The 25,913-nt window shown below is 45.2% G+C and overlaps 2 protein-coding genes across 4 annotated transcripts in view; one reads left to right on the forward strand and one right to left on the reverse strand.

The window, feature by feature from the left end:
* The window catches only part of TPP2 (tripeptidyl peptidase 2), a 61,649-nt gene extending 49,515 nt beyond the window's left edge, over nucleotides 1-12,134 (forward strand). Inside the window, exons 25-30 of one of the 3 annotated variants that reach the window (XM_065902393.1) lie at nucleotides 432-583; nucleotides 1,673-1,769; nucleotides 2,751-2,881; nucleotides 6,052-6,259; nucleotides 7,961-8,080; nucleotides 11,004-12,134. In XM_065902393.1, the coding sequence (XP_065758465.1) occupies nucleotides 432-583; nucleotides 1,673-1,769; nucleotides 2,751-2,881; nucleotides 6,052-6,259; nucleotides 7,961-8,080; nucleotides 11,004-11,093 (798 nt within the window). In that variant the 3' untranslated portion in view covers nucleotides 11,094-12,134. Of the gene's footprint in view, nucleotides 1-431; nucleotides 584-1,672; nucleotides 1,770-2,750; nucleotides 2,893-6,051; nucleotides 6,260-7,960; nucleotides 8,081-11,003 lie in introns of those variants that run through there. The other 2 variants (XM_065902394.1, XM_065902395.1) reach the window with 2 other exon arrangements.
* A 4,545-nt stretch (nucleotides 12,135-16,679) lies between these two features.
* METTL21C (methyltransferase 21C, AARS1 lysine) lies at nucleotides 16,680-25,077 on the reverse strand. Its single transcript, XM_065902338.1, has 4 exons — nucleotides 24,636-25,077; nucleotides 20,860-21,011; nucleotides 18,545-18,662; nucleotides 16,680-17,113 (listed from the first exon to the last, which is right to left on the reverse strand). The coding sequence occupies exons 1-4, from the start codon at nucleotides 24,742-24,744 to the stop codon at nucleotides 16,719-16,721; spliced, it is 774 nt and encodes a 257-aa protein (XP_065758410.1). The 5' UTR covers nucleotides 24,745-25,077; the 3' UTR covers nucleotides 16,680-16,718.
* Nucleotides 25,078-25,913: the final 836 nt, after the last annotated feature.

Consider the following 25,913-nt stretch of genomic DNA (forward strand, 5'->3'; position numbering starts at 1 on the left):
GCACGTCATGGGGGCTCAGCAAGTTCTAAGGATCGAATGAAGAAAGAAATTTCTTTTTAAATTTACTGAGCAAAGAGCATCTTTCCTCTTTTCAATTCTAATTGATTTTCCTCCGCAGAAATAAAATGTGATCGCTCAGTACTTTTTTTGTAGTCTTTCACAGAAAACCAAGAATACCAAATACACATACATGGGGGAAAATTGGTCCGTATTTCCTTTGTTTTAAAGGAGATAGTAGAAGCATCACCTCTAAAGCTTGGGAGAAAATGACTTTGATCACAGATTGGAACTTGAGATGAGATTGGAACTTAGAATCCGAAGTGCAATGTAGTCCCGCTCAGGTGCAGCCCATCTTAACGCGCTACTCAGCTAGTGGAGATTTCTAAGTAAGTAAAATAGTCACACATGTTAATCTAGGACTCTCTCCACAGGATGTAATCCCTGTTCATTACTACCTGATATCTCCACCAACAAAGACTAAGAACGGCAGCAAGGACAAGGAGAAAGACTCGGAAAAAGAGAAGGATTTAAAAGAAGAGTTTACCGAAGCGTTACGAGATCTTAAAATTCAGTGGATGACAAAGTAAGCTCTAAATGGCTTTGAATCCTCCAAGTGTTTACTTTTCTTTCCCAGCTGCAGCAGCGCTTACGTATATATGCAAAGACTGTATTCAGAAATGACAGCAGTGAATAGGATTGCAGGTGCTTTTAAATTTTTCCTGTAATTCCATTTATTTTTTAATTCCCTTTTGTAATGAGAGTTTTTATTTAAATCCTGTCCTCACTGGCTCTTGGAAGGGAATTTTATTGGAAGGTGCAAAGAAAACACGTCACTGTTTGCCCACTCTCCAAAGATTATCAGTGTCCCATTATTATTTGTCTCTGTGTTTATACACGTAGCAGGTGGGCGGATACTGTGTCCTGGTTTTCCAGTTACTATTTGGTTATGAGCAAATTTAAAACCACCTTTTTAAGCATCTGGAAATGATCCCAGGAACATGCAGCCAGTAGAGGAACAGCAGTTGCTGAGGCCAAGTCCTGGATGAATTTGGTTGAGAGGACCCTCCTGCTCAGCCCCTGCTTTTGAAGCAGAGGGTCTGCCCAGCTGGCTGCCGCTGAGACTCCGAGGCCCTGCCCGCGCAGGGAAGCAGTGACGTCACATCCGGCAGGGCAAACCCCGACCTCAGCTGCTGTTCCTCCTGCCACATAATCATCAAGAATACAGTTTACTCAGCTTCCCCAGCCGGGAACGTGCAACATTTGTCTCTTTACTCATTCAAGACTTCAGGTTTTTCAAGAAAGTGTACATTTTCCTTCTTTGTAGATCTTAGACCTTTCTAGATCTTTTCATCTTTCTTAACTCTTTTTGAATTTTTTTTTTGCATTCCTTTTGATAATTTGAGTTGTAGCTGGTACGTAGGAAAGCTGTTGATGCTTATTTTTATCCAGCCATCTTACTGAACTCATAATTGAAATAATTTTCAGTTTTATTCTTCTGGTTTTTCTAGATACATATATTTATACTGCCTGCAAATCTTTGTCAATAATTATATTTCAGATCAATGCCTTTGGATATTGCCTGGAGCATCAAAACAGTATTAAATAGTAGTGACAGAGATCCTTTTCTTTCTGAAAGAACTAAATGACGACTATTTCTTTCTTATTTCCATAGGCTGGATTCTAGTGACATTTATAATGAATTGAAGGAAACATACCCTAATTACCTTCCTTTGTACGTTGCACGGCTTCATCAGTTGGACGCTGAAAAGGTTGGGCATGCTCATTTTTACTATGAGTGTATTACTTTGCTTGCAGTATTAGATAAGGTTTGCATTTGAAACAAAGGTCCAGTCCTGATCATCTATTCCTGGTGACTAGAAACATGTTTCCTCACCTTGACTGTTCTGTTGAACTGTTTTCACAAAGCTCTGGACCTGGCCATTACTATTATTTGTTTGAACATTCTCGCCTGGTCTGGTTCAGTCAGCGGGAGGAAGAGGAGATAGGAAACCCTCAGGGTTGCTCTGTTGACCTTGGCCTGAAAACAGCTGGAAGCAGAAGGCAGTGGTCCTGGCCTGCTGGAAGCCTGAGCATCTGCAGCAGAAGCAGAGTGCTCCTCCTTGGTGTTTAACGATTTTCCTAGCTCCCCGCTGTCTTGACTGGAGCGGCTCCCACTGGGAGCCGTGGCTGCAGAAGGTGCTTACAGCCCTGATCAGCTCAGAGTCGTGGAGGCTTGAGCGGGAGCTGGAAGGTACCAGAGGGAGCAGATTCCTGGGGCCACCACACTGCGGTCCCCAAAGTGAGACTCCCGTTTCTAGTCCTGCTTTCTCTCATTTTTGAGATTCCGGTAGTAAATCAGTGAAGAATCTGTTTCCTCCGCTCGTGCTTGTCTAACTCCTGCTTTCACATGCGGTGCCCCTAGGGTAACAGAGCCAATCACATTTCCAAACTCTTGGTAAGATGCCGGGGAAAGGGTTGCCTTGGACAGAACAGTCCACGTCTCTATGAACCTGGTCTCTCGCTTGGTCTTACTGTTCACTGCTGGCAGGGAGTGTAGGGGTAGGTGTTCTCCCTCTGCCCTCAGGTTCTCTGGAGATGCTGGTGATCGTGAAGGTCACACCGGGTGGTAGCACCCGGCCCCTGGCCTGCACAGCCTGCCTGCTCCTGCACCACTGCAATTGTCACTCCTCACACTCAGGATGCTCGTCGATACTTCCTTTTTCTTATGTCTTCTTTTCTTTCCTCCCCAGGAACGAATGAAAAGACTGAATGAAATTGTTGAAGCTGCAAATGCTGTAATTTCTCATATAGATCAAACAGCCCTAGCAGTTTATATTGCCATGAAGACTGACCCCAGGCCCGATGCAGCTATTATAAAAAAGTACCTAACCAGTAAATACTCTTTCTTGCATCTCATTTCTTAGTTACTTTTTTTGGTTATTGAAAATATCCTCCTTTTCTGGTATTTGTTTATATCCTTATTATTGGAGTTATCAAGCTGGGGATACTCCATCCTTAAATATTTGGTGGTAGTTTTCTGTAGTCATTTAAGAAAAAGAAAAGTCATTGGCTTTCTCCACCATCAGGTGCTGTCGTGGTGAAGAGATTAGAGTGACTGTGATCACGCAGTCCAGCCATTTGGGGGTTTGTGTGAACTGGACATACGGAAAAGCACACAGTGGCCTGTAAAACTAATTTTTCAACTATTTATTGACCAATAATAGCATGACACACTCCAAATTTAGCTTGTAATACTTAATAAAATGATAAGAAAATTAGGTTAAAACTATTATCTAGCAACCTCAGTTTTGTGAAACTGGGTTGACAGGAATACTTGAGAAGGGGGATTGTAGTTCAGCCTTACTGAACCCCAGTGTGGTGTGTAGAACAAGTGACGCCAGATTTGCGCGTTTCTTGGTGTCCTTCCATGCGAGAGTGTGTTTCCCACGAGCTGCCGTGACGGTCCCCGCTTCGTGAGCTCCTGCCATCACTCCCGGTGGCTCGTCCAGGATCACTTCTTCCTGTCGCCTGGGTTCATTTCCAGCCCCGGGGTCCTTAACTCCCACCTTCTCTTAGAGTTGCTATAACTAATAAACGGAAACTGTGCAGACTGCCTGAAAGAACGGTCATTTCCTTTAAAGATTCTGCCTGCTATAGTCAGGATTTGTTTTTAATACAAAAAGCTTGATGGTAAACTGCTAGAACTCTTGGCATTACATCATTCATACTGCTGATATAGGTCTTATGAATCTTACAAGCAGCAGTTTTCAAGCAGAATAAAATGTTTCCAAATTGGTGGTTGGCCATTGTCAGCACCCTTCCACACTTTCCAAAGGAGCCTTCTTGAAACATTGCTATCTTATTGTTAATAATTATAGTAGAATTGACTATATCCCAATACAAAATGTTTTTGATGTTAAAAAAAAATTATAATAGTGGACAGTGTAGCCACCAGTTATGTACAAGGGATTCCTAGGAGCATTAATTTCTCATTTCCATGCAAAACTGCTTTTTCACTTAAGTCACTTGTGTCAACAGTTGTAAGACAGCCATTTTGTAATCTTAAAAATTCTAATTTTTTTAGGTGATCTAATACCAAGTTTTAATTACATTTAAACTGCAGTTTATTCTGGCCACCAAAGTGTCTAATTGAAGTTGCTTCCTCAAATGTATCTATTACCACCTTGATCAGTCCCTAACTAAATTTGATTCAGAGATGTTTTTTGAGCAAACACTGCTTGGGACACCCTTGAGAGGAATGTGGAAAAAAAAAGAATGAACCAGACAGTCTCCACTCTTAGAAAATGTACTGTCTAATAGTGAAGATGAAATAGTGAGATAGAATGTGACTAAGAGTTGGAAGAAGTATGTTAAATTGTGAAGGCTTATGGGAAGGAGAGCAGACTTATTTTTTTTGAGAAGGGCAAAACCTCATGGAATGATAGGTATTTAATTTGAGCTGGTCAGTTCTCGGAAGAGGGGAGGAAAAGAATATTCCAGATATATGGAATCTGGGCTGTTGGATCAGAGAATGTGGAAATAGCAGGGCGTCTCACAGGTGATCTAGTCCAGGCCCGGCTTGTCCAGCACACCCTCCCCAGCCTGGCCTCCACCCTCTGCGTCCTCCAGCCCTTCTCGAGGCAGCGGGCACAGTCGGCCAGGATGCCACGGGCAGCCGGATGTCCAGACCGCGCTGTGTCTGCCCTTCCTGTTCCACGGCCCCCCTTCTTCACAGAGTGGGCGCAGTGCCTGTGCCTGACTGCTGGGGTCACCGTGAGCAGAAGTGAAGTGCTCCTGAGACTTTCAGATGCTGCCCGCCATCTACAAGGTGGGGGGTGAGGGACCCCATTAAATAAAAAGCTGCATGGTTGCCCCAACCCCATCCATCCTTCTGTTCTCAAGTCCAAAGTGACCAAGCGCGTCAGGTCCCCGGAAACGTTCTCCATGAAGAGAGTAAGAGTGGGCTCTTTTAAAACGTTACAACTCTTTGCTGATAAACTCCTAGGCATCTTTTAGACCTAATTTCATCTGCCTTGCAAATGTATGAAGGTGGGTAACTTAGGTTGTAGCAGGTTACTGCGTTGTTTGGGGGTGTTTTCCCTTCCCATTTTAATTGTCTTTTGAACTGGTTACTGTAGAGTTGATAGTCCCTGTGGATTTCACATGGGGCACGTTTCACTCTGCATCCTTCAGAATCCTCCTTCCGGTTAGACAGCTTGTCCATCCCGTCTCTGAGTGCCTCTTGGTCGTCATTTCAGCACTTTAATCCTTGTTTGTGCGCAAGTTGGACAGGGTGCCTCCAATAAGCAAGCTTTCTGAAGCGCACGCTGTTCCCCAGGGTGTAGGCTGTTACTGCATTTCATTCAGCAGCGGTTTATTGAGTGTTCCATGCAGGCATTATTCTGGGCACTTGGAATACACCCAAAAACAGAGACGCCTGCCTGGAAAGCAGGGGGCCTTGGGAATAAGAGCAGCAGTTGCGGGACCAGCCGCGGAGCTGAGTCCTGGCCCTGCCACTTCCTGACTGGGGCCTTGAACAGATCGCCTGATCTCTTTGTGCCTCAGTTTCCTCCTGTGGAAAATGGGCGATTGGTGGTCACTTACTCACAGAATTATTTTGAGTATAGATGAGTTAATACGTTAAAATACTAAAAAACACTTGCTGGCACATGCAGAATAAGCATTCCATTTCTGTACATGTATGGAAGTTCACGACTACAGAAATATGTAACAAGTGATATTTACGAGATGCCTAAACACTTAGAAGATGCTGTTCTAAGACTTCTGTAGCTGACAGAATTTAGAACCCAGCACTCTCCCCTCTGTTGCGTATGGCATGCTGTTTCAACCAAGTACAGCGACCCTAACTCATGTAATCCGTGCGCGTGAATACATGGCTCATGTGTCGTACCAGCAAACGTCTGTCCAGGGCTGTACGATATTTCTGCATTGTAAACCTCAGGCGAAGGGTGCATGAGTTTAATCTCAGATAAGGCTGCGCTCTTAATGCCGTGTTACTGACCTGTGGACTGTTCTGGGCTTGGTGTGCAGTGACATGGACAAGCAGAAGTCGACACTGGTAGACGCGCTCTGCCGGAAGGGTTGCGCCCTGGCCGACCACCTTCTCCAGGCCCAGGAACAGGACGGTGCCGTGTCGAGTGACTCGGAGGGGCGAGAGGAGGAAGGAGAGAGCACCCTGGACTCTCTGACGGAGACCTTCTGGGAGACAACCAAATGGACCGATCTTTTTGACAATAAGGTATCCTTTCTGCTTTTTGTTTCGGCACAGCTCTTGGGGGTACATCCCAGGGCCCGGTGGGCCGACCAGAGAGGACAGGGTACATGGATGGAAGCTGAGCTGGGCTCTGAAGAAGCCACAGTCCTAGCGAGGTGTTCCCCTGGCTTCCCGGCTTTGAAAACCACTTGACCGTTGTTCAGTCTGTGTGCACAGTGGCCAGTGGCCACGCTACTTTGGAAAGAGTTGGAGGGTGTAAATGGAGTTGGAGGCTCGGGTCATGCTATTTATGTAGGAACCCAAATTCAGGCACCTGGGCTCCCACACCTGTCCACATGCTCACTTGTCAGGGTTGGAGGCTTGGGTATTCTGGTTAGTTTAGGTGTTTGTTTTTTCCCTCCAGGCTCTAACTGCTGAGTAGTTATCACCTTGATTTATAGCTGATCAGTTTTTAAAACCTAGTTTTAGAAAAAGCAACCTGGATGAGCTTTTTGGATTTTGATTTTTAAATCCCTTCTGGTGCTCAGCTGTAATTCTTATGGTAGAGATTATGTAACTGCAGGTCACTGTCAGTCTGCCTTTCCCCTGGACATAAAGGAGATGAAGTCAGTGGAATGCTTCTCACCCAGCACAAACTCTTGGGTGTGTTGTTGATTTTTGTTTGTTTTTTTTTAAGCAGACAGATGCTTATTTGCAAGAACAGCTATGGTAGTTAGTAGTAACGACCTCTGGATAGAAGTAGGAGAAAATTCTTCCTGTCCACCAGGTTTTTCCACCTGAATACAGAAGTGCTGTTAGAGAAGAAACTCAGTTATGTTCTGGAGACTGAAGGAGTCAGCCCCATAGGTTGAGAATTTAGATCTGAAATCAGCGCCTAGGGCTTGAACCAAGCTTGCCGTGCCAGCCGAGGCGGGTGGCTGGCTTCTGATATGGGCTGTGGGCTCCCACAGGCTCTCAGGAGTGAGTGTTAAGAGCCTGGATGGGCGTCAGCAATACTCACTGTTACTATAACAGTTACCACAGGTCTGCTGTGTGCCAGACACTGCACTTGCTGCTGGGAAAAGATGATTAAGAACCTGGTCCAACAGCCAGTGGCTAAACACTTGATGAGCATCACAGTAAATCATTACAAGTAATTCCCTTCTTGCCATAGTGCCTCTGTTATTCAGGGCCACTTCTGCATTTTATTAGAATTAGTAAACCAATAGGTTTACTGTGCTTGTAGCAGCGGCTGTTGAACCCTTTGCTTGACTCTAGAATACAAATAAATGTGATGGGATTCCTTTGAGGACATTCTCCACATTCTAAAAGTGGAGACTATTGCATATGAACCCTTTTCATGGATTACAGCCTTGTGGCGAAGGGGCTTGTGTCACTGAATGAAGCCGTGAGCCATGCCATGCAGGGCCACCCAGATGGATGGGTCATGGAGAAGGGTCCTGACAAAATGGCCTACTGAGGGAGGAAAGAACAAATGGCTACAAGTAACTGCTAATGATTTATCATAACAGCTTTCTCCCTCCAATCAGTCATCTGTTCTGTGCAGCACTGGAGTCTTTTAAAGACACTGATTGTTCTTTTAAAAAGTTTTAAAAATTGGCTTGATGTGATATGTTCATTTGAAAAGTTACACCTCTGTTAATGCTTCAGTTCTTTCATTATTAAAGCAATATGCTTAAATTGTAAACTATGTGTAGATAAGCTGTAACTTGTTTTATATTATAGGTTTTGACATTTGCATACAAGCATGCATTAGTGAATAAAATGTATGGGAGAGGCCTTAAATTTGCAACCAAACTTGTAGAAGAAAAACCAACAAAAGAAAACTGGAAAAACTGTATTCAAGTAAGTAAATTGTGTTCAGTATTTAAATCAGCAGTGTTGAGAGTCGTTTCAGTATCGTTTAGTGACAAGATAGTTAGAAAGCCTCATGGGAGTGATAGGATAACACCAACTTCATTGTGACTTTTAATTATTAGTCTAATTTAACATGATGTGAACAATACTATAAATGCATGAAAGATAGTAAGCTGTTTACATTTTTTTTTTAACATTTTTCACTTCTGTCCAGAAAACCTATATTTAGTCTCTAGTGTTTTCAACACAGGCAAAATGTGTTGCAGATTTCGTGTAGTTAGGAGACAGGTTTCCTTTATGAAGGAAACAAATAATTTCTTTTAAATACATGTTGGCTCAGAGCCAAAGTGGTTGAACTTTTAGAGTTTGTTTGATTTGATTTGTCATTTTAAATGATAGGCCATTTTTTATTTTACCATGTGTTATATGCAAACAAGTTCTACCGTTGAGCTTTCTGCACAAATTAAATGTCAAGTGTAAAAACCTAGTGAATTCTGAAGAAATTGTTTCAGCCTAGCCTGGTCTTTGTACAAACATGATTAGTTTATGCCAAAAAGGTAGATGATGGTTGAGAACTGGTCACGCCAAAGGCGGCCAGGGGCCTGATCTTCATATTTCAGGTGGCAGTAAAAACTCACCTGTGGCCATTTTTGGTGGTTAAACTATGTGTGGTATAGTCACTCAGTTGTATCTGACTTTTACAACCCCATAGACTGCAAACCGCCAGACTCCTCTGTCCATGGAATTCTCCAGGCAAGAATACTGGAGTGGGTTGCCCTTTCCTTCTCCAGTTAAAGTATAGCTTATCTTTACTCTTAGACTCTTCTGTGTATCTTTACCAAGTCAGTTCAGATTGTAAAACATTTAAAAATTTTCTGTTTTATCAAAAAAATGCTTTGGTTACTTTGGGGTCTTCATTGCTGCGTGGGCTGTTCTCGAGTTGCGGCGAGTGAGGGCTCCTCTCTGGTTGCGGCGAGCTGGCCTCTCGTCGTGGTGGCGTCTCTTGTCGCAGAGCAGAGGCCCCAGGGCGCACAGGCCTCAGCAGTTGCAGTTCCCGGGCTCCACGGCACAGGCTTGGGGGTGGTGGCGCGCACCGGCTTGGCTGCTTGGAGGCAGGTGGGATCCTCCCAGATCAGGAATCCATCCTGCGTCTCCCGCCTTGGCAGGCGGATTGTTGACCTCTGAGCCACCAGGGCAGCCCCATAAGATCTCAGTTCACGTCTTCAGACCTTTGAGGAGGTGGAGGGAGCTCTGCCTGGAACAGCTGGTGGTGTCCTCCCATCACGGACTCTGTAAACGGAGCCCTTGTGCTTGTGCAGCCAGCCGTCCACCAAGACTCGCTCATCAGGGCACGTTCCACGGCTTGTCTCCGTCCGCTCGCCGGCTGGCTGTCCACACAGCAGCTGGAAAGGACAGCTTCACACCCTCGGGGTGAAGCTCCGGCACATTCAGAGGACGATCCACGTTCCCCAAGGCTTGTGAGGCCCGTGTGGTCCAGCTGCTGCCACACTCCCCAGCCGCAGCTCACCCACGTCTCGCGTCTCACGTCTCACGTCACACGTCTCTCGTCACACGTCACACGTCTCTCGTCTCTCGCGTCCGCCCTCTGCTTCCCCTGTGCGTGTGACTGACACAGCTGCACCCTTCCCCCCAGAGGACCCGGCTGTATGGAGAGCTCGTCCCCAGATTTTCACAGAGCGGATTTCTTCTTGTCATGCAGATTTCAGCTTACAGGTCACCTCCTCAGAGATCGCAATCTTGACCATCTCACTTACCAATCTGTATTAGAGCAACTTTATTTGTACTATATACCTGATATATTCTTAATTATATACTTATTTATTCAACTGTTCTGGAGGAGGAAATAGCAACCCACTCCAGTCTTGCCTGGAAAATCCCATGGACAGAGGGGCATAGTGGGCTACAGCCCATAGGTTCGCTGAGTCGGACACAACTGAGCGACCTCACTTTCACTTTTCCCTTTCATGCATTGGAGAAGGAAATGGCAACCCCCTCCAGGGTTCTTGCCTGGAGAATCCCAGGGACGGGGGAGCCTGGTGGGCTGCTGTCTATGGGGTCGCACACACGACTGAAGCGACTTAGCAGCAGCAGCATTCATCTGTTTGATAGCTTTTGACTCCTGAACAGAACATAAGTTTCTTAAAAATGAGAAGTGAGTTTGTTCAATGCCTTTTCCTAACGCCTAGAGCAGGGTTTGACTACAGTAGGCACTCAAAAAGCTTGCAGGAAAGAAAACTAGGGTAGGAGGGAGGAAAGGAGCAGGTCAAGTCATGTTGATGGGGAGGAAGATGGGAGGGAAGCAGGAAAGTCTCCGGGGATGATGATAATCACCAAGTAGTTTGGTTGGTGGGCTTCCCTGATAGCTCAGTTGGTAAAGAATCCGCCTGCAATGCAAGAGACCCCAGTTCTATTCCTGGGTTGGGAAGATTCCCCTGGAGAAGGGATAGGCTACCCACTCCAGTATTCTTGGGCTTCCCTAGTGGCTCAGACGGTAAAGAATCTGCAATGCGGGAGACCTGGGTTCAATCCCTGGGTTGGGAAGATCCCCTGGAGAAGGGAAAGGCTGCCCACTCTAGTATTCTGGCCTGGTGTATTCCATGGACTATATAGTCCATGGGGTTGCAAAGAGTCAGACACGACTGAGCAACTTTCACTTTGAGATTGGTTGGTATGAAAGCTGGGTGACTAGTAGATCATGAAGAACACTGGTTGGTAGGAAGGAAGGTTGGTGGTGGATTGGTTGATGGTTGGATGGATGAAAAGGTCTACCTGCTACTTCTTTATTATTGCTACATATTTAACTTGGAATTTACCCTAAATACTGAGCTTGGAACATCTATTTTTTAAATAGTATTTTCATATGTTTTATTATTTTCATGTTTTATTACAGCTGATGAAGCTGCTTGGATGGACCCATTGTGCGTCTTTTACTGAAAACTGGCTCCCCATCATGTATCCTCCTGATTATTGTGTATTCTAAAATAGGAACCAAGACTTTACATTTTAAAAAAGAAAGTTTTATAGTGAATGGATATAAAAACAAATCTGTGGCATTTTTAGTCTAATGCATGTTTTCATCTGCTATCAAATACTGATTATTAAAATGATATGTATTTATCAGAGAATTTGCTGGCGTGTGGCTTAATACATGTAAACCTAGACCTCTGACATCATGGTGTTTTCTTAATGCCTCACATTGCTGGCAGCGGGCTGTGCCCTGGGTGCCAGCACAAAGGACTTTCAGTTGGGTTGCAGCTCTTACATGCATGAGAGGATTTGAACAGTAACTTTTAACTGCAAACCTGTAAAATTCTATTTTTTATTTTATAAATGAACAGGGTTTTAACATGCTTGACTTTAATTTTTTTGAATTGTATGAAGGCCTTAAAAAAGCTACATTAAGCGTAGCTAAAATTATTTATTGGACTAAAAAGTAACAGAACTTCATTTCCAGATTTTTTTTTTTTTGGCAAACGTTTACATTCAATTAAGGGGAAAAAATAAAACCGGCACAAATAAATGCGTGGCAAATGCTGGAGCATAACTGCTTCAATCACTCTTCATCTTGGAGTTATTTCAGGCCAATCATTCTTAATATCTCTTGACGTGCAGAGCATCAGAATGAACTAATAATACATGTATAAGTGCCAGACAGCTTAAATCTGTATCAGGTATTGTAAAGATACCCATATGGTTTGTTTATTACAGCTGAAATAATGTAAACAACGTGAATAAATGTGCAAAACCAAGATCGCAGTACACCATATGCACTCTGATACCTTAATTTTTTTTATAAATAATAAAGTGAATATTGAAGCTTCTTAAAGTTGGTCTTAATTTTTCATGAATAAAATTTGGGGTTAGAACAGAAATAATATATTAAACCTACAGATAAAAAATTCAATATGAAGTAATTTAATTTATAATGTTTATTATAGGCTTGCAATTATTTGAATATATTTCCAAATCTTTTATGTGATTAACTTGTGTATGTTTTATTATTTTTATCTTTCTGGCTACTATACTTTCATCTTCTGTGAAATAAACACACAGAGACAATATTAAAAGGCCTCTACTCACTTATAGCAAGGACGTGTGTGTGCGCATGCGTGCATGTGTGTGTATGTGTGTACGTGGCTTCTAAATCTTCTTTCCTTAGATTTCACTACTGTAAAAGGCCTACCAGAGATCTGGTCTTATTAATCATTCGTAACTGTTTTTTGAGTAATTGACTCCTCTATCTGATGAAAACATTAGACCCTTGATGAAAAAGTGCAAATATGCATGCAGACATTTTGTAGTTTCTGAGCCATCTTGGTTCATCTAAAGTTCATCCATAAACAGCCACATTCATGTTTTCTCACACACACATACTTTCACCTCAACATACACAGGCCCCCCATACACAGGTTCAATCCAGTCAGGAAATTGAGAAGTTCAGAAGGGACAGGGTGACTCCCCAAGGTCATGCTGCTGGCTGACTACTAATTAGAGAAAGTGTTTTACAAGTTTGCTGTTTCCGCCGAAAGAACTTCCTGCCACACAGAGCCTCAGGCTCAGCCGTGGGTAGTGCTCGGGTCTTCGTGAGGATGCATTCAGCCCCGCGACATGTGTGGATGACATCCAGGAATGTGACAGCTTTCAGAGTCCCCCTGAGCATCTCATTTACCTTTAAGCTTTTGAATTGGTCCCAGCAGTTGTCCGTCATCTCAGGCAGCCACAGAATTATACAGTTGCTTGTAATTATCTCAACAAACAGTCCCGGGAAAAGGCTTCTTGGTCTGAGAGCGCTGAGTCCTGAACAAGGTGGCCTTGTACATGCTGTTTTCTGAGAAATGACTGAGTTTTGAAAAAGTCGCTTCTGAGAATTTTTGTCAGTTTTCTCATAACTTAATGGAGGAGATAATTTTCAGAGGTACTCTTTCACTGACAGAAGTTACACCGTTGCATTGAAATCACACCTTTTTTTTTTTTAAGAATATGACTTTAGTATCCAATTTTAATGTAATTTTAAGAGTAGAAACTTCCTAGTAATAAATTTATTTTTAAGTACTACCTTCTGAGTTGTGTCAGGATATAGTGAATCCTAGAATCCTTCAAATACTTTTTATGTAAAATCACCATTGTTAGAGAGTTCCCTGATTTCTCACGTTATTATTCGGGTTTTGGTCTTTGTGCTATATTTTTTAATGTGGAAGGAAAAATTAAGCCCATGGTGGGTTTTGGATACACTCTTTAAAGAAAGTGTGAAGTTCCAAGTGCAGTGAGCCGCCGGGCCTTCATGACAGGCCAGGTCCGCAGGAGCCTGGTCCTCTGGTTCCATCATGGTCCTGATGTAGTGAGGGGCAATCAGGCGGGGCACCAGTCTGCAGAGAGAGGTGGTGAATGACAGCGCTTCTTAATAGAATGTATGATAGAGCGTGAATGTATTTATGATACACCATAAAATTCATACACAGATGAATTTCTTTTTTTTTAAGTAAGAGTCACGTCAGGCTCTCTGTTCTACCAAGGACTTTTGTATCCAAATAGTACTCTCTTTCAATGAGATATAAGTCTTTCTCAGAAAATTTTAAGTTCGCTGTGGAAGTTAGAGATAGGTCCACAGGCTGGCAGGATCTGCTGTGAACTGTTTATCCTAGGAAGACCAGTCCCTCAGTTTTACCCACGGGCAGTGACATGAAGCTGCCTTGTTGGCCCCTCTTTCTGTCGAGATCTCTCAGTGCCTCCACGCTGACACCCAGACCCAAATGTGTCCTGGGAGAAGCTATCCTTGGCAAAACTATTACATTTCTAAGCTGAGGTAAAGTGATAACCTTCCTAAAAATTTTTATTGAAGTTCAGTTACACACACACATACATTCTTTATAGTCTTTTCCATTATGGTTATCACAGGAAAATGGTGTGTTTTTTTTTTTTTAATCATGCCACATGGCTTATTGAGATCTTAGACCCTGACCAGGGATCAAACCCACACCCTCATCAGTGAAAGTGCAGAGTTCTAACCACCAGACCACCAGGGAATTCCTAAAATGGTAATTTAATGGTGTGTACATTTATTTTTTATACATATTTACTTCAAAAAAAACATGACTTTTAAAAAAGAAGACGGGGAATTACTAAATTAATTTGGAAAATGTACATCAGCATCAAAAAATGCTTTACAAGTTTACACATGATAAGTCTCATAAATACAGTGTTCAGTGGAGAAGCATATCATAAAAGAATATACACAGTTAGATTTCATCTATATAAAGTTCAGAAACAGACAAAACAGTCTTTAGTGATGATCATGACTGACTGAAATTTTGTTAAGGATAACTTATCTCCTGAGGAGATAAATTGTTTCAGCAAATTGTTTGCTGGTTGTTTCAGTTTCAGAGACTGTCTTTGCCAATAATTTACTTTAAAAAGGTTCATTGTGAGAATTAAGTTGCAAGCCAACAGCATACAGGGTCCATCATCTCTTACTAAGCCCATAGAGAAATACTGCAAAGCAGCTGATGGTTGATTCAAATGATTACACTAACAAAATAGTACTCTTAGAAATTGAGACCGTTTTCCTCTCGAGGTGCTGGTGGCCAGTGTCTGCACCACACCATTGTAAACAGTGGAAAGAGCTGGATACGGATAAACACCTTCTGAACGAAGCACTAGGGGCTGGTACACAGTGTGCTCAGCACTACTTCCAGGCCCTTAGAAAACACCCATTTCCTCGTCCCAGCACTGTTTTCTGTATTTTTCAGTTTCAGCCAGCGTTAAACCTATTAGTCAGTTCAGTTCAGTCACTCAGTCGTGTCCAACTCTTTGCGACCCCATGGACTGCAGCACACCAGGCTTCCCTGTCCATCACCAACTCCTGGAGCTCACTCAGACGCATGTCCTTCAAGTCGGTGATGCCATCCAACCATCTCATCCTGTGTTGTCCCCTTCTCTTCCTGCTTTCAATCTTTCCCGGCATCAGGGTCTTTTCCAATGAGTCAGTTCTTTGAATCAAGTGGCCAAAGTACTGGAGTTTCAGCTTCAGCATCAGTCCTTCCAATGAATATTCAGGACTGATCTCCTTTAGGATGGACTGGTTGGATCGCTCTGCAGTCCAAGGGACTCTCAGGAGTCTTCTCCAACACCACAGTTCAAAAGCATCAATTCCTCAGTGCTCAGCTTTATATTCCAGCTCTCACATCCATACATGACTACTGGAAAAACCATAGCTTTGACTAGATGGTCCTTTGTCGGCAAAGTAATGTCTTTGCTTTTTAATATGCTGTCTAGGTTGGTCATAGATTTTCTTCCAAGGAGCAAGTGTCTTTTAATTCCATGGCTGCAATCACCATCTGCAGTGATTTTGGAGCCCCCAAAAATACAGTCTGTCACTGTTTCCATCGTTTCCCCATCTATGCCATGAAGTGATGGGACTGGATGCTATGATCTTAGTTTTCTGAATGTTGAGTTTTAAGTCAACTTTTTCACTCTCCTCCTTCACTTTTGTCAAGAGGCTCTTGAGTTCATCTTGGCTTTATGCCTTATATAAGGGTGGTATCATCCACATATCTGAGGTTATTGATATTTTTCCCAGCAATCTTGATTCCAGCTTGTGCTTCCTCCAGCCCAGTGTTTCTCATGATGTACTCTGCATATAATGTAAATAAGCAGGGTGACAATATACAGCCTTGACGTACTCCTTTCCCTGTTTGGAACCAGTCTGTTGTTCCACGTCCAGTTCTAACTGTTGCTTCTTGACCTGCATACAGATTTCTCAAGAGGCAAGTAAGATGGTCTGATATTCCCATCTCTTTGAAGAATTTTCCAGTTTGTTGTGATCCACACAGTCAAAGGCTTTGCATAATTAATAAAACAGAAGTAGATGTTTTTCTGGAACTCTCTTGCTTTTTTGATGATCCAGTGAATGTTGGCAATTTTATCTCTGGTTCCTCTGCCTTTTCTAAATCCAGCTTGCACATCTGGAAGGTCACAGTTCACATACTGTTGAAGCCTGGCTTGGAGAACTTTGAGCATTACTTTACTAGCATGTGAGATAAGTGCAATTGAGCAGTAGTTTGAACATTCTTTGGTGTTGTCTTTCTTTGGGATTGGAATGAAAACTGACCTTTTCCAGTTCTGTGGCCACTGCTGAGTTTTCCAAAGTTGCTAAGTTAAGCCTATAACTTTTCTATTACTCTGTACCCTCTCCTTTTGCTACAACTAAAATCTGTATGAAGTAGAGTCTTTGAAATAAAATACATGGACAATGCTGAGCTCAGTTTAAAAAAACACATGATGAAAGTATATTGACAAGTTTAAGACCATGCTCTCCAGCAGAAATAACAAGGGGACATCTACTTGTTAATGTGTTCATGTAAAATTTATTAAACACTTAACTGAGAACTCTAGGAAGCCAACAAAGCTACTCTCATGTTTTCATGCTATTTCTGTGTGTATTTAGATTAACCAGATAATCCTAAATAGGTTATTTTAGAGAGTTGCCATAATAACCAGGTTTATTCTAGGTCGATACGTGGATTCTACACACTACCTTCGCCATCTTATAAAATTTCTAACACTGTTCAGCAGACCCACTAATGTTTTGAAAGGCATTTTGTTTCGTTCAGTCCCATTTTAGTATTCCTTTAAAGAGTTTGATCGATGAGTCTTGAGATTCAGCCAAGAGTGTCGTGTCAAAAACTTGTTTGAATTTATCTAAAAATTCGTAGTCGGTGCTGAATCTGAACTTGTTGGCCCAGAGCAGTACTGTTCCTGGCTGGCAGAGGTATGCCATGGTGGCAAGCAGCTTGTCCAGAAAGTAATGGTGGTAGACCACGTCGGAGGCCAGCACGTAATCGTAGGAAAGCGTGGACTTGGGGAAGCTCTGCTCCAGGCCCTCCCCCCACACCAGCTCCTTCACTTCCGGCAGATGCGTGGTACAGTTGAGCGTGTTCTTTAGGAGATTGTATTGTAGGTTCCCCAGCACATCAGGCAGATCTGTCGCCGTGACTTGAGCCCCTAAAGAGAGAAAGAAAACCTGTCTTAAGTACCTGGAAGCGCCTGGGCAGCCCAGTGGACACACACTCTCAGGGGGAAAATGGAGCTGGGTTTCCCACCTTGACCCTGTGGACATCCGGGCTGGTTTCCTTCTCGTGGGGTAGACCCCACGCTGTGCCCTGTAAGATGTTTAGCAGCATCCCTGGTCCCCATCACGAGATGCAAGTAGCACCTCCCCACCCAACCCCCAAGGCATGATGCTCAGAAATGTCCCCTGACATCGCCAAATGTCCTTCATGGGTCAGACACCACCTCTGGTTGAGAACCACTGGAATGGAATAACATTTCCATCTTTTAAGAAACTGAAACCATGGCACAGGGGAACTCTGTTCAATACTGTGCAGTAATCTAAATGGGAAACGAATCTGAAGCAGGATAGATGCTGTATACGTATAACTGAATCATTTTGCTGGATACCTGGAAATATCACAACATTGTTAATGATACTCCAACAAAATAAAAAACAAAATTTTAAAAAATTTAAAAAAACTAAAACAGTGGTATAGTTTTGGGAGATTTCAGAATAATGAACACACCAAGATTTTGGGCTTCCCTGGTGACTCAGAGGGTAAGGAATCTGCCTGCAATGCAGGAGAACTTGATCTCTGGGTCAGGAAGATCCCCTGGAGGAGGGCGTGGCAACCCACTACAGTATTCTTTCCTGGAGAATCCCATGGACGGAGGGGCCTGGTGGGCTATAGTCCATGGCATCACAAAGAGTCACAACTGAGCAACCAATGCTTTCATTTTACTATAATAATGCATGGTGTTTTCCTTCTAAAACTGTGTTTATCTGAAGCTTTTGGTTTTCTCTTCTGGAGAGTATCAGCACCTTTCCATAGGGGATGATCTATTTTGTATGATTCTCCCCCCTATTAAATGCATTAAAGCAAGTGATCAGTGGTCACAAAGTAGATGGCCATATTTCCAGACGGATTTTGATAGATGTGTAATCGCGTAGGCAGAAGTAGACCAGACACACCCACTTCTTGTGCAGTCCAGGATGCACAGCTGGCGTTTGGGATATAAATCTGTCTTCACCTTGGATTCACTGACACTTTTTTTTCCAAAACCTTAGTTACAATAGTTGCAATGAAAAGCAGGACACAGCATAACATAGCTGTTTACAACCTGTTTACAACTCGAGAGTCACCCCTCCAGAATGTCAGCTTTCTCACATGCTAAGCAATGGTTGGATGTTAGCGTCTCTAAGATGCAATTATTTTATCTCGGGGATAACAGGAGTCCTTCTGGCCTGGACGTTTGCGGGGACCCAGTGAGGGCAATCACAGCCAAGCACCTAAACCACAGCCCATCATGCAGTCAGCATGTATTATTACTGTTCTCCTGGTAAGCATCGTTTGAAACGAGGTCGGGAATAGACAGACACACCTAGAATACTGGCCACGATGGAAACGAGGCCTGGTCCAGCACCAATTTCCAGTATCTTAGCACCTCGGAGACTGAGTTCCTCTGCGTGTTCCTCCAAATACTGGCACAACACCATGGCCTGGAAAACATTCACCCTTGTCACTGGATGCTGACAACCAGAGACCCCAGTCCCCACCGCCAGTGAACTACTAGAAGACATGTTCACAGTTTCAGCTTCCTGAGGGGTCCATAGGAATCAAAGCACACGCACCATGGCGTGTTTTGACCTGTGAAATATGAAAGTAGCAACTTGCATCAAAGGAACTCGAGATACCAGCTTGCTAAACGGCCAGTATCCGAAGACTCTTGATCAACCCCCAGGAGGAAGAACAGCTCAGGTCTTCCAGAAGCAGGAGTCGAGGGGCCGCAGGACAGCAGCCCCTCGCCCTGGGCAAGTTGCATCAGTTCTCCACCTGCTGGAAGACCGCTGAGCTCTAAACACTCCAACACCTCCCTCCTGAGCCCATCAGCCAGCAGGCTGCCGTCCCCTCCCCACCCCCCGAGACCTTGACTGAAACACTGGACAGCGGGGCAGTCATTTTCATTTTAAGTAACTCATTTAAGAAACACTCTGGTAGGACGGCGCTTCCCAGACTCTAGTGCACACTCGGTTCACTGGGGAGCCTGGTTAAAGACGCCCTGCCGCGTGCAGTAGGTCTGGTGGGGCTCAGGACTGCAACTCTTAACAAGTCTGCCTTTCTAATCAGCCAGCTCATGGACCACGCTTTGGGTGGTAGCCAAGAAATTGCAGACTTTGCACAGTCAAGACAAAAACAAACCCCAAAATAAAAAACCCAGGTGAATACATTTAGATCCATTTTTAGACAGAAAACCAAAGGTCCCTTTCCTTCTTTTTTCACTGCCTTCTGCCCACTTCCTACCCTGTCTGTGAAGAGATGAAGGGAATTCGATGTGTGTGGATGCAAGAGGTGTTTTGTGTGAGCCAACGGGGGGTTCAGCTAGTGATGCGGGGGGCCACAGAGACTGGGGGAGTGAGTGTGAGGGCATGACCTGGGTTGGGAACCTGAATCCTAAGCTGAAGAACCAGCGAGGAAGCTCAAGTGTGCACACACCTTTAGCCCTCGCCTTCCAACAGATGCTCGGGGCTCGTCGTGACTCACTTTCTATCTGGGGCCGAGGCTGGAGTGGCAGGGATGGGGGGGGGGGTCCAGCATCATGTGAGACATGCTGGCCACACTCACAGTGGCCTGCCCCAGGGCGGGTGGCAGACCCAAGGCCGTGGGTCTGTCCATTTCATCCTTGGATCCTCTCAAGGGACTTGGAGGGCGCGGCCGGGAGTCAGGGGATGGAAACTGAGGCACAGGTTCGAGGTGCTCCAGCTTCCAACCCATGGCAAGAGCTCATGGCTGGGGACTGATGTTTTGAAGAGAGGCGTCCTTTGGATCTTGAGAAAGGATCATTGTGCAGAGTGGGAGTTTCAGCATTCAGAACAGCTTCACCAGGGCCACCGAGACTCATGTGTGATTTGAGGGCTTCCGGAGCGGTGGCAGAGGCGCCCTTCCTGTGGGATGTGCCCTGTGAGAAGCTGGACCGGTGGGTGCCGCCTGGGGATGGGTCTTCCCGAAGGAGCAGCTACACCTCTTAGCAAACCCTCCTCCAGCCACCCCCCACCCCGCCCCCAGGGCTTCCCTGATGGCTCAGACGGTAAAGAAACCACCTGCAATGCAGGATTCATGCATTGGGAAGATGGAATCTTCCTGAATTGGGAAGATGGGAAGATGCCCTGGAGAAGGAAATGGCAACCCACTCCAGTGTTCTTGCCTGGAGAATTCCATGGATGGAGGAGCCTAGTGGGCTACAGTCCATGGGGTCACAGAGTCCCGACACGACTGAGCGACTAACACGTTCACTTTCAGCCACACCGTAAAAGGCGAGGGACCCCCTGAAGGTTGTTAGGCTTGGCCCAAAGCTTTTGCCCACCGCAAAATCTAAACCCTAAAGACCTTTCTTCTGATTTTCTTTCTTAACAATTCATATGAATTTTTCATCCTACTTCCCAATATGCTCAAGTTTGTGCTAATGTTAAAAAAGAGGGTTTCAAGAAACACAGCGTGGCCGAAATGGTTTCTAGGAGAGAGGATGTGTTCTTGCAGCTTCTACGCACACCAGCAACACCCTTGGTGCATCCGGGGACCCTCCATCTGAGACGCACAGACGTTAAAGCCCTTGGCTAGGTGCCCAAGGCAACACAGTTGTACAAAAGTGCTGTTCCCATCCCCAGAAACCCTGACGCCCCAATGTCATGGCTCCCTCACCCCCGGCCACACCACTGCCCCGTAACTCTCGATGGATTCTTGAATGACAATCTTCTTGCCCACAAACCGATAATACTCCTGGGTGTAGCTGGCGTAATTCGTAGGAACAAATTTCTGGAGGCTTCGAAGTGATGCTTCTATCTCGTTAGAATCTGTGGGACCAAAAATAACAGGTTTCATGATTTGTGAAAGTGAAAGTCGCTCAGTTGTGTCTGACTCTTTGCGACCCCATGGACTATACAGTCCATGGAATTCTCCAGGCCAGAATACTGGAGTGTGTAGCCTTTCCCTTCTCCAGGGGATCTTCCCAATTCAGGGATTGAACTCAGGTCTCCCGAATTGCAGGAAGATTTTTTACCAACTGAGTCACAAAGGAAGCCCAAGAATATGGCAGTAGGTAGCCTTTCTCTTCTCCAGGGAATCTTGTCAACCCAGGGATCAAACCCAGGTCTCCCACATTACAGGTGGATTATTTACCAGCTGAGCCACAAGGGAAGCCCCCCCATGATTTGTGAGTCCAGTGCAAATACACTAATTAATGGTACAATTAGTCGAATGGGAAGAGATTGAGCCATCTTCTAGAAACAGAGAAAAAGTAATGCTATCAGTGACAATGGCCACAAATTAGCTCAGACAGAATATTGTGGGGTGACTGGGATGGAACAGTCCAATGGGGAATTTTATCAGATGACACAATGCTAGCGGATGCCCTGGGCCCCTCCCTCAATTTTGGACAGAGAGTGGTGTGGATCCGCCCCTCGCTCTGTTTTGGCAAGAGGAGGAAGCTATACCACCAAGCAGAATGGCAAGACTGAGTCGTCTGCAATAAGGAGGACCCGGGCAGGCATGGACCAGACTATTTTTAGGTCTTGAAGTGAAGTAACATCCCACATGCTGGCTGGAACACGTTCCTTAAGTCCTCCCACCACTGCTCCTCAAAAGGTACAGGTCACCCAAAGACGAGCCAGCTCCACAGCCCTGGGGGAGGCTGTCAGATGAGCCCCGACTATTAAATTACTCTTCCTTTAAATACTCCTTGACACTCATGACCCATGCGAGCGGTGCTCAGATATCATAAAAGATGGGAGGAAGAGAGCACCTGATCAGGGATGACATCATGGAAGCCCAGAATGTCACAGGTTTCCCAGAGGGTTTCAGCATTTTAAAAAAAAGAAAGAAAGAAAAGTGAGTTAAAATGTCAGAATGAGGAGGTTAAGCACATGCAGGGGTCATGTGCAGAAGAGGGGGCGCTGCGGGTGTCCCCAGGGAGAGGTATTGGTAGCGAGGAGTTTGGGGGGGGGACCGTGCGTGAGACCAGCCTTTGTTGCCTGAGCTGTGCCTGGGGACAGGTAACCAGGGATGGAAAAGCAGAAAGGCGCTGTCAGTGAGCTTGGGAAGGGCTCTAGTCAGAAATATACATTCAGGAAGAAAGAGGAGGCTGAGTGCAGGGTGAGGGGCAAGGGGCCTTTGAAAGAGCCAAATCGGGGGTCCACCCCTCGGAGTTCAGTTTCACTGAATTCCAGCTGCACTAGAGCAGTTCTCTGTTGCAGCTTTCTCTGCAAACCCTTCTAAGAGGGTCACAGTCAGAAGAGTCTAGACATGTGGAGTAAGCACTTAGAAACATTTACGAAAACTTGACCATGCCTGTTGAATCTGATTATGAAAAACTGAAGCTTGTACTGGGCATATATGCCTTTTTCATGTTGTTTTTCCAGAAATACATTTGTGTTGCATTTTATAAAAAAGTGTTCAATGGTCTTTGATTGTAGTGTGAGCCATGTGACCAGTTTGTAAATTAGCAGAATGATGCCTGCAGCTCTGGGCCATGGGTTCTGATCTAGACTATTCCAGCCCCGGAAGGATAATTCTCTGTCCTGACCACAAAGACAAGAAACCCCGACTTTCTCGAAGCTGGCAAGAACCTGCTGAGGCACAGTAGCCAAGTCAGTCCTGAGACATCGTCTTTTCCTGTGATGTGCCCTGGAGAGATCCTGGGAGAGAAGGGGGCCTATGATTCTCACCAACATCTTATAAGGGAAGCTACTGACACCTAACAACACGAACCTCAGATTTATCACCCGGCAAAGAGGACCCATCTTCTCCCACAGGCTGAGTGGCTGACTCTGAGCTCTGGTTTCAGAGGCAGCACGAAGGCAGAGGAACAGATCATGTGGTGCCCAGGAAGATCCAACAACCAGGCTGGGAGCAGGGAGGAACCGCTGACGTGTAGGGTTTGGTCGTCACCATGGTGACAACGCTCCCAACATGGCCGTCCCCAGGGAAGAGACGCCGCCGCTGAGCATCATGGGCGTTTCTGCCACGGAGGCGACATCCACCGACAGCCTCAAGAGCTCAGATCATCGTAACATGTGGGAAGATAATTCGTGATGAGACATGAGTATTTATTACCTAAGTTTTTCCATATAACTTTCCCTTTTACGCAATCCATTTCGTTGTATGTTTATATGACTTAAATTTTAACAGTGGCCCTGTTTAAAAACCAGCTTGCAAAAATTCCCAAAATGCAGGAGCTGGCCCTGGCCATCGGGTAAGAGGAGGGAGTCCTGGGCTGCCCTCCTTCCATCTCAGCCTCTGGTCACTGGAGCAGGCAGACCGTCAGGGACCCAGGGCACTTCCTGCCAGCCTCCAGCCCCTCCAGTTGGCCGGACCGGGCCTTCTCTCCTTCTCACAGATCACCACATGGAAGCTAACTTTTCTCTCAAGACTGTAGGAAAAATCAATGGGCTGATTTATAAGTGGCTCATCCTTTCACAGGATGACAAATAATAAGCTGATGGTCTTCCTTTCTGGGTCAACATTGTAAAGAAACATGGGCATAAAAATACCCTCCTATAAGACCCCTTTCCTTGCTACAAAGATAAAGACATCTATGTTGATTGCACATGATTTTCATTTATTGTACCTATGCTCACCTGTGGGAGTTTTCCTGGTGGCTCAGACCATAAGAATCTGCCTGCAATGTGGGAGACCCGGGTTCGATTCCCTGGGTCAGGAAGATTCCCTGGAGAAGGGAATGGCAACCCTCTCCAGGATTCTTGCCTGGAGAATCCCATGGACAGAGGAACCTGGCGGGCTATAGTCCATGGGGTTGTTGAGAATTTGACACAACTGAGTCACACACACACACACACACACACACACACACATGCTCACCTGATAGTTTTAGAGAGGTCAGCTTTTGGAGATAGGCAGAGTCGCATTTTTATGTAAACAACTTAGTAAAAATAAATACCGTCCTGGTTTAGCAGATTTGAAACAGAATGTCCCATGATCAATGACTGTACATGTTTTGAATGTTATAACTTGGCTCTTATGACATCATTTGTTATGTCTATTACTTATTTCCTACTGATTCGCTGTCCAGAAATGCAAGCCTGAATGGTTATGTTGTCCTAATGGGAAAATGGCTTTGTGAGGATTCATTGTAGACTGCAGCTGCCAGGAATACATTTTGGCCAAGAGCAGGAAGGAATCTAGATTTCATTTCTTTTCTTTAAGTTCTTGTTACCAAAATCTGACTCTCCTAGAATTTGGAGAAGACAAAGTTGTGGGCTTTGATAGGTAAATAAAAAAGCATAAGGACTATTACCATTACTGTCATGCTTTGCTGGCATAAAGGCATTCTTCTACCACTTCATGATCAAAGAAAGATCTAGAGTTAAAAGAAAATGGACCGTCTGGTCCCTGAGGCTCACTGGAAAATGCCATCCCCAGGAAAAGAAGTGAGAGGGTGGAGAGGTGAGGAAGGAGGTTACCTCCCGGGGGTCTGCTGGTGCCGTCTGTGTGCAGAGCCTTGTCATCCGGGGGGCTCGGAGCCTCCTCCAGGGGCCGGGGCTGCTGCTCGGAGCTCAGACACGCATCCATCACGGGGCCGCTGGGGAGGAGAGAGCTGGCCAGGTCGAGTGCTCCGCCGTGTCTGGACTGCCCAGAGCCTCCACAAGGTGCAGCTTATCGCCTTAGCATCTGCTGAGCCGGAAAGAACACCTGCTTTTCAGCTTAGTTCCTTGGACGAGGAGAGCAGCCGCCCCGAGCTGCCATCCTGGTGCCGCAGAGCAAAGTGGAAGGAGACCAGGAAACATTACCCCAACTTTCCTGTGCCTGGGGAAAGGCAGAAACAGCCTCTGGTAGTGAGACAGGCGCTGCCTCGCTGCGGTCTGAAGCGTATCTCTGAGAGCTTTGGGGACTGCGTGTTGACGAAGAAAGCCTGACCCAGCCATACATATGATTGAGGGTATCTTGTGGATCGAGGGTTGATGACATCATGCATTTGGCCCAAAGGCAAGACTGCTCCCTTTCCATCTGAGGCTTTAGCGCAAGACAGTAGAAAGCTCTAGGGGCTGAGCGCCAGGAAGCCGGTTGGCTTCCCACTTTGACTCTCCGCGACTTACTTAATCCCCTCCACGCCATTTCCTCATTAGCATAAAGGGAAGGATAATGATATCTGCCTACCTCCTAGAGCCGTGGTGGGAACAGGAGAGCAAAAGTGAAAACCAGCTCAGGAAAACCCTACCGATTCACGAGGGGAAAGAAAAAAAGACCTAGCTGGGGGGATCATTGCTCAGCGTCCAAATAAGAACACGTGGCATTCCTGCGGGACTGCACGTATTGCTGCCAAGTTCTGTTCTTGTGCTTTTAGCGTATCGATTCATCTCATCCTCACAACAAACCTATGAAGCAGATGCTATTATTACGCCTCTTCTCAGATGAGAGAAATTCGGGCACAGAGAGACTCGAAAGCAGCCCAGGATCACGCAGCCGGCCAGAGGCAGAGCCAAGAATCCGGTCCAGGAGGTCCAACTGCAGGAGCCACATTCTTGACCATGAGGTGGGACGCAGCCCAAGTTGTCTCATTTCAGCCATGGGTTTTCTGGCTGATTTTTTCCCTAAAGTGACTCATAACACTTAGTTGTCACAAGGATGTTTTCTAGTCTTCCACTTTTTTTTTTTTAAATAAAATGTAAATCGTTTTCCTTATCGGCTTTTATACTCCGCTGTTGCCCCATCATATATTTTTTTTGGCCAACCTCGGACAG

Source organism: Muntiacus reevesi, chromosome 11 (assembly GCF_963930625.1).
Source record: "Muntiacus reevesi chromosome 11, mMunRee1.1, whole genome shotgun sequence".
Taxonomy (NCBI): Eukaryota; Metazoa; Chordata; class Mammalia; order Artiodactyla; family Cervidae; genus Muntiacus; species Muntiacus reevesi.